Here is a 7,001-nt window from a genome sequence, read left to right on the forward strand (position 1 = left end):
CACACACACACACACACACACACACACACACACACACACACACACACACACACACACTTTGGTTCATCGCCGTGCTCCTGAGGAGCAGCAGTGCTTCTGATGACAGTCGTGCAGACACACAGGTGATGTTACCTTTGGGCGTGGGTCCGGTCAGAATGAGGTCATCGTGTCCTTTCTCCACCACCTTAACCTTGAACAGCGGCTGCCCCTCCTCCTCCTCGATGTAGCACATGTACTTACAGCGTCTGCGGAGCACGAGCAGAGAGCCATCAGACCGACCAATCACTGCTGACGTCTACCTGTGATCAGACCAATCACTGCAGAGGGAGGTAAACACCCTCTCACACTGTGGTTGGTAATCCGACACCTCCATCACTACTCTGTGTCAGACCGCCTTCTTCCTGTTGCAACCTTTCACAGTAAGAGCTCCTAACATAAACATCTTCCTGCAGATCTAAACTTTGTCTTCCATCAGAGAAAAGTGGGCAGTGTGATGTAGCACAGCGGTGGGCGTGGCAACCGCACATTGATTCTGATTGATAATCTGCACGCTGCTGCTCTTACCTGTTGCTGTGGCGCATGCTCCAGTAGATACGGTTAGCATGGTAACCGACGGGGAAGATGGCCGTCTCGTTGTGGAAGGTTCTCATCTGCTGTGGGAGGAGCCTGCCGATGGCACGGAACAGCAGGCTACCGACCCTGAAGGTGTGCTGCCGCTCGCCACGCTGCACCACGGCTGCGATCTGGCGCGCCTCGTCCCGCTGCACGAACACTCGGCGGAACACCGCGAAGCATCGCAGCTCTGAGTCGTACGGGTCAGAGGCCGTCACAGCCGCCGGGTCAGGGGCAGAGCCGGGAGTGGAGGAGGGTGAGCTGCCGCAGGACCTGTCCCCGCTGAGAGGAACCATCCTGGGTTTATGGAGGTGGCAGAGCATGGTCTTATCCTGGAGAAGAGAGGAGGTGCAGGGTGAGGAGGAGTGCCCGGTGGGCGTGAGCTCAGGTGTAACTCGGCCTTGCGCTTACCTTGAAGAAGGTGCACTGGGCCTGCGAGGCGCAGGTGAAGTGGTAGGTGTTGGTGCAGCGGAGGCGGTTGCAGCCGCTCGTGGCGCCGGTCTGCTGGCAGTGAGCGCAGCGCAGCGTCAGTCCTCGCCTCAAAGCCAGCTCCACGTTGATGAGCGCACCCGCCTGAGTCTCGTACACCTCGCTGGACCACAGGGCGCAGTTAAGGTGCACCTGGGACACAAACACATGGACGACAGGTGAATGGGCCGCACCGCGCCGCCACCAGAGACTCAGAGCAAAGAGCGGCGCACTCACCCACAGATCCAAGTCCAGGTTCAGGAGCCTGGCCGGTCCGTCTGTCTGGCCATCGCCCTGCTGGTGACAGAAGCAGCACCTGCGCTGGTCTCTGGGTAATGGTTCTGGACGAAGACACGCCCCCAGGTTCTTCAACAGCTCATCCACTTCATCCTGTGTTGGCAAGGCAACCGCCTCATTAGAGATGCAAGTACCCCTGCGTGAAAAAGAGAAAGATTACTGATGACAGAACATCCAGGTCTGATAACGCGCAGCTGAGGGCGTCGTGGTGCCACGTGCACTTGCACAGGCTGTTATCCTCAAACACAGTGGTCATTGCTGGAGCAGAGGCTCCGCCCCTTCCCCCACAGGTGCCAAAAACTAGTAGGTGAGGTTCAAATGAGGTCCCTAACATACCTGCTCAGTGTGATGTTAACACTCCAGCGTCGCCAGCGGGAACTCTTCATCCTCTTTCCATGGCACGATGACAGTGAGTCCTCCTCACCTGGGACTGCCCGGGGGCGGGGCTTCAACTTTACCTTCACCTGTAAGCCGGTCAAATAGTCAGTCTTCAAATCAATGACCTGACTCAGTACAATGTTAGTTCACAGGTAACCACGCCCACCTTGAGGCTGTCCATGCGAGGCCTGGTCTCCATGGTGATGGCAGAGGCAGATGGGAAGAAGAGAGGTGGGGTGGAGGAGGATGTCAGGGGAGGCGAGGAGGGAGCACGGGGGAGGGCGTGGACGACAATGGAGGACATGTTGTTGGTGTACTGGTGCTGCACCCTGGTGGGAGGGAGGCACTCGGAGCCGGAGGGCAGGACAGGGACTGCAGACTGACAGCGGGACAGGTGTTAAAGCGGTGCATTGTGGGAAATCTACCTGAACTCCTGACCCCAGACTAAACTGCACCAGGGGAACAACCAACCAAGGAGAAGAAAACAACAACCCCCCCCCCCCCCCCCCCACAGCAGCCAATCGTAACAGCTACCACTATGATTGTAACTAAACCATTGTCTGTGCCTAATCTCAGCGCCAAACACATCAGCCAAATGAAGGCTGGGACACCTGCGGTGTGGGCGGGGCCTCACCTTGGTGCCTGCAGACCTGCTCTGGAGGTCGTTGGTGTAGAGGGTGGAGCAGTTGGGACTGCAGAAGAGCAAGCTGGAGCCGGGTCCGGACTGACCCTCCTGTAACACACACACAGAGGGTGACTTCCTGTCCACTGTGAGGTCACTCTGACCGTCTCCTCTGAGGCGTCTAACCTGTTTGAGCTCCCTGACAATGCGGACTCCGTTTCCCAGCAACACCTTGCAGTAGCTGCAGCACTGAGGCCTGGTGGTGGCAGCGCCGCCCTGCTGGCTGAAGTCCATTCTGACACCTGTAGACACGGTTAGATATGAACAGACGCACAGGTGTGTGCGTGCGTGAGTGTGCGAGTGTGTGTGCAGACCTGTGTTTCCTGTAGCGGCCGCTCTCTGTTTTGTGGCGGATGAACCCTGTGAACACATCAAACAGCTGTCAGTCACCTGGAGAGACGCTCAGCGCCGACAGCGATGAAACAATGCTGCGGGGTGCAGCGATCTCACCTGCGTCAGCGGCACCTGCACGCTCGCCAGCAGGGCCAGAGAGCTCTGCTCGGGACCGGACGCTCGGCTCAGCTGGTAGTTCACAGGGACGGGGACCCGCAGCAGCTCCGCCACCGCCGCCATCACTCCTGGAACGTTCTGGAAACAGAGGGTCACAGCAATGATGACAAGGGGGAGGGGCTACTGATACATCAACATTAATAGCAAGAGATGTTTACCTGGGCTGCAGTGGGGTTCAGGGTTATTGCTATGGTAACCAGGTCTGTGTTCGAGCAGGAAGGAAGTCCCTGATGGTTGGTCTCAGTCTTCACTTCCTGTTTGACTGCAGAGCCTGCACACAGGTGAGCAACAGGTGAGCATCAGTCAGAACAGACAGGCGACATCTTCCAGTCACGCTGTGGCTGACTCACCTTTCCCCCAAGCACAGGGGATCATGGGTAGTGTAGGCGACGGGCAGGGTGAGGGAGGCTCCAGCTTGATGAAGGACAGGTCGGGGTACCGGCTGACCTCTATGTCCGCCACGCTCTCCGGGGACGACGATGGAACGTAGCTGTCGGGGTCATCTTGCTCTGACGAGTCCTGGACCCTGAGGATGAGAAATCACAAAGAAAAGTCAGCACGACTCAAGACGACGACGAGGCATTTGGCTTCACATCTGAGGGGCGGGGCTAACCTGAGCTCCTCCTGGTTGTTGTGGGGTGGGGTTGGGAGGGAGGCAGGCACATCCACTGTCTTGGAGGGATGGTTTAAATTGAGAAGCTCCTCCCCTTTCAGCTTCAGAGCAGACACACCTTTCACTGAGGTAGAAACAGGAGGAAGAGATCAGCTGTTGCTCTCGTGCAGCTGTCAGGTGTCCACATACTTACGGCCACGCTGTCACAGCTGCACAGGCTAACCTGTGCCTGTCAGACAAAGAAGAGGGTCAAATAAGCCTCTCACCATCCTGCTCGCCGACCTCCTTCCTGGTCAGCTCCTCTGTCGTGGCGAAACCATTCACCAGTTTCTGCCTGGCAACAGGAGGCGGCGTCGGTGGCAGGGAGGCCGGAGGAGTGGGGGGGTTACTGAGGTTGTTCTGCTGGAGGAGCAGACAGGAAGTGATGTAAAATTAAACAGCAGTACCACACCATTACTAAAGTATTACCTCAGTACCCATGCAGCGGTACCTTGTATATGAGCTGGGAGTAGTAGTCGGTGACTCCATCCAGGCAGGCGTTGCCGAAGGAGCCGCTCAGCCTGGAGTCTCGGCCCAGAGAGGAACTGCCGTATGGGGGGAACAGACTGAGATCCACCCCCAGGACCGGCTCCATGAGGGGCAGCACTGCCAGCTGTTGATGGAGGGGAGAGGTTTAAACTTTCAGACATCTGCTTCCTGCTCAGTAAACAGGAGGAGACGGGGCTCTACCTGTCTGAGGTGTGTCACCACTGGGTCAGAGGAGGAAGAGGTGGAGCAGGATTGGAGTAGCTTCTCCTCCTCCTCCTTCTTCTTCCTTTTGTACTTGGGAGGAGCTCTGTCTTTGTCGGGCCGGGCGGGTCTCTTGCAGCGTTGCGTCTTCTTCCTGCCGAAGGCGTCCAGCAGCTCTGAGGCAGGACCGTCCCTCACCACCTGGAGGTGGAGCACATGATCAGCTTTTTTAACTAAAAGGTCACATGACATTCCATTTGTCTGCCCTGGCCACCTCCTCACCATGTTGCCATGGGAACCAGGTGCATCTTCCTCTTCAGATCGACAGCCATCGCTGGACAGCTGTCGCCGGGCGATAGGCGGAGCTTGGGTGATGGGCGATGGCGTGTTGGCAGGGGAGGTCTTGTCCCTTAGCAGGTGTCTGAGCAGCTCCTTACCTGCATCGCCTGCCTGATGAGGAGACGTGGGGGAGAACGGCTCTGCCCGGCCCTCCTCCATCTTCACCACCCTGGCTTCACAGGCTGCGGCCTCCTCGCGCTCCTCCTGCAGAGAGACCCAGTAAAGTGACACACAATACCATAGTTCATCCACTATCACAGCATCACTACAGTACCACAGCATCACTACAGTACCACTGCAGCACAAGTGGGATGAAGTGTGAAAACAAGCGCACCTTGACCTTCAGCAGAGCTGCAGACAGGGGCCCTCTCTGGCACTCTGAGCCCAGCCCGGAGGCTCTCTGCTGGGCTGCAGAGATGATGGACAGCTGCCTCTCCAGCTCCGATGATGGGGCCAGACCAGAGAGGGAGGAGCTCTGAGGGAAAGACAGCTCTGATTGGTCCATGCTGCCAAAGGTGGGTGTGGAGCACGCAGTGTCAGAGACAGCAGGGGTGGGAGGGGCAGTGAGGTCATCCGATTGCGAGGACAGTGGCGTCCTGGCCCCCCCTCCTCCTGTGGCTTCCTCCCCGTCCTTCTTCCTACTCCTCTTCTTATTTGGTTTATTGTCCGGGATGATGTCAGAATACAGCTGGATGAGGGAGGCGGGGCCACCAGAGGAGGAGCAGGGGAAGGAAGTGGCCAGAGGAGTGGAGGGAGAGGAAGAGGAGGAGTCGTGTCCGAATAGATGTCCCTGCCCTGCCGGATGGGAGGAGGGCATTCCTGCTGCTCCTATCCCAGCTGGGTGTGCCTGCCCTGGGGCTGAGGGTCCTGTGAGGCCAGGCAGCCTCGGCCTGGTCTGGAGGCTGGAAGGAGCCATGTTCATGGGGGGTTCACCTGTTGGGACAGGGGGCGCTCCAGGGAGTAGAGGCCTCGCCGTGAAGCCTTGGCGGAGGCCCGCCTGCAGGGGAAAGGTCACTGCCATCTGGCTGTGGTGCTGAGGTCGAGGTCTGGAGGTCTGGAGGAAGTCCTGGGGCAGCTCGGAGCTGAAAAAGGGCATCTGAGACAAACCGTCCCCTCCAGGGGCAGGACCCGCTGTCGGTCCCACCTGAGGACCCGACGGAGTTGCGGCAGGAGGCACGGAGGCCCCCAAGAGGCTCTGCTGCTCCAGCTCCAGTCTCTGCTGCAGGACGCGGTGACGCTCCACCTGGAAGCACATCAACAGGATTCATGAGCAGGAGGAGGCTGCAGACACCTCTGACCCTTAACCCCTGACAACCATGCTTTATTCATACACACAACAATGACATACTCATGTGGTCTAATCTGTTCTCGTGGATGTAACCAGGCCTCCAGACTCCTTCTTACCGTAACCCACATTTCTAACATTGACACCTCTGCTGGAGCTCCTTGCTCCCTCCTTGTCTACCATTCAACCATCTTCAAGTTTGACTCTCCTCCAAGGATCGGATGTACCAATAAGGATTCAATCTGTCTGTCAGCTCCACCCTCTTCCCACTGTCCTCGTTAAAAGCCGTCAGACCTCATTGGCCCCCATTATCATCACTATTACTCGTTCCTTCATCATTGAAACCTGCCTCCTTTACTCCCATTCTTAAAAAGCCTGGTACAAATAAATTCATTTAGATATCCGATCTCCTCTTTGTTTCTTAAACTCTTGAGAAAACTGTCTCCTCTCGGCTTCACACACGTCTCAGTAACAACAATAATCTCTATGAACAACTCCAGTCTGCTTTCCATCCACTTCACAGGGAACGACTATTCAAAACGACCAACGTCCTGATGGCAGCTGACTCCAGTTTCCTCGCCATCCTCCTCCTTCTTGAGCTGAGCCGTTGATTTCCGACACCATCCTCTGGAAAGACTGCCCTCCCTGCCTGGTTCACCTCACATCTCTCATATTCAATTTAAAGCTTACTCTTCAAGTTAATTTCCTGTTTCTGCCGGTGTTCCCCAGGGTTCAGTGTTGGGGCCTCTGTTATTCATCACTGAAGTGCTTCCACATAAATATTAGCTTTCACTGCTACACAGCTGACACTCATCTGTATGTTCCTTCCAAACCCAGTCTCACCCCTCCACCCATACCCTCTCTCCCTGCCTCAGTGAGGTTAAATCATGGCTCTCCTCCAGTGTCTCACACTCAGCAGTAATACAGGGAGTGCAGAATTATTAGGCAAATGAGTATTTTGTCCACATCATCCTCTTCATGCATGTTGTCTTACTCCAAGCTGTACCGGCGCGAAAGCCTACTACCAATTAAGGATATTAGGTGATGTGCATCTCTGTAATGAGAAGGGGTGTGGTCTAATGACATCA

General features: G+C 56.5%; 1 protein-coding gene across 1 annotated transcript in view; it reads right to left on the bottom strand.

The window, feature by feature from the left end:
- LOC102200632 (histone-lysine N-methyltransferase 2C-like) overlaps positions 1–7,001 on the bottom strand; it is a 23,330-nt gene that overhangs the window by 3,502 nt on the left and 12,827 nt on the right. Inside the window, exons 24-41 of the mRNA XM_005751104.1 lie at positions 4,963–5,871; positions 4,572–4,832; positions 4,290–4,490; positions 4,051–4,212; positions 3,827–3,962; positions 3,561–3,684; positions 3,298–3,473; positions 3,106–3,218; positions 2,888–3,025; positions 2,752–2,797; positions 2,564–2,679; positions 2,390–2,488; positions 1,922–2,134; positions 1,714–1,841; positions 1,318–1,513; positions 1,024–1,233; positions 565–944; positions 133–245 (exon numbers count right to left, since the gene is read on the bottom strand). Coding sequence (XP_005751161.1) covers positions 133–245; positions 565–944; positions 1,024–1,233; positions 1,318–1,513; positions 1,714–1,841; positions 1,922–2,134; positions 2,390–2,488; positions 2,564–2,679; positions 2,752–2,797; positions 2,888–3,025; positions 3,106–3,218; positions 3,298–3,473; positions 3,561–3,684; positions 3,827–3,962; positions 4,051–4,212; positions 4,290–4,490; positions 4,572–4,832; positions 4,963–5,871 — 3,721 coding nt within the window. The remainder of the gene's footprint in view (positions 1–132; positions 246–564; positions 945–1,023; positions 1,234–1,317; positions 1,514–1,713; positions 1,842–1,921; positions 2,135–2,389; positions 2,489–2,563; positions 2,680–2,751; positions 2,798–2,887; positions 3,026–3,105; positions 3,219–3,297; positions 3,474–3,560; positions 3,685–3,826; positions 3,963–4,050; positions 4,213–4,289; positions 4,491–4,571; positions 4,833–4,962; positions 5,872–7,001) is intronic.

The sequence above is a fragment of the Pundamilia nyererei genome, unplaced genomic scaffold, assembly GCF_000239375.1.
Source record: "Pundamilia nyererei isolate P.nyererei 1_Seehausen unplaced genomic scaffold, PunNye1.0 scaffold00299, whole genome shotgun sequence".
Lineage (NCBI taxonomy): Eukaryota > Metazoa > Chordata > Actinopteri > Cichliformes > Cichlidae > Pundamilia > Pundamilia nyererei.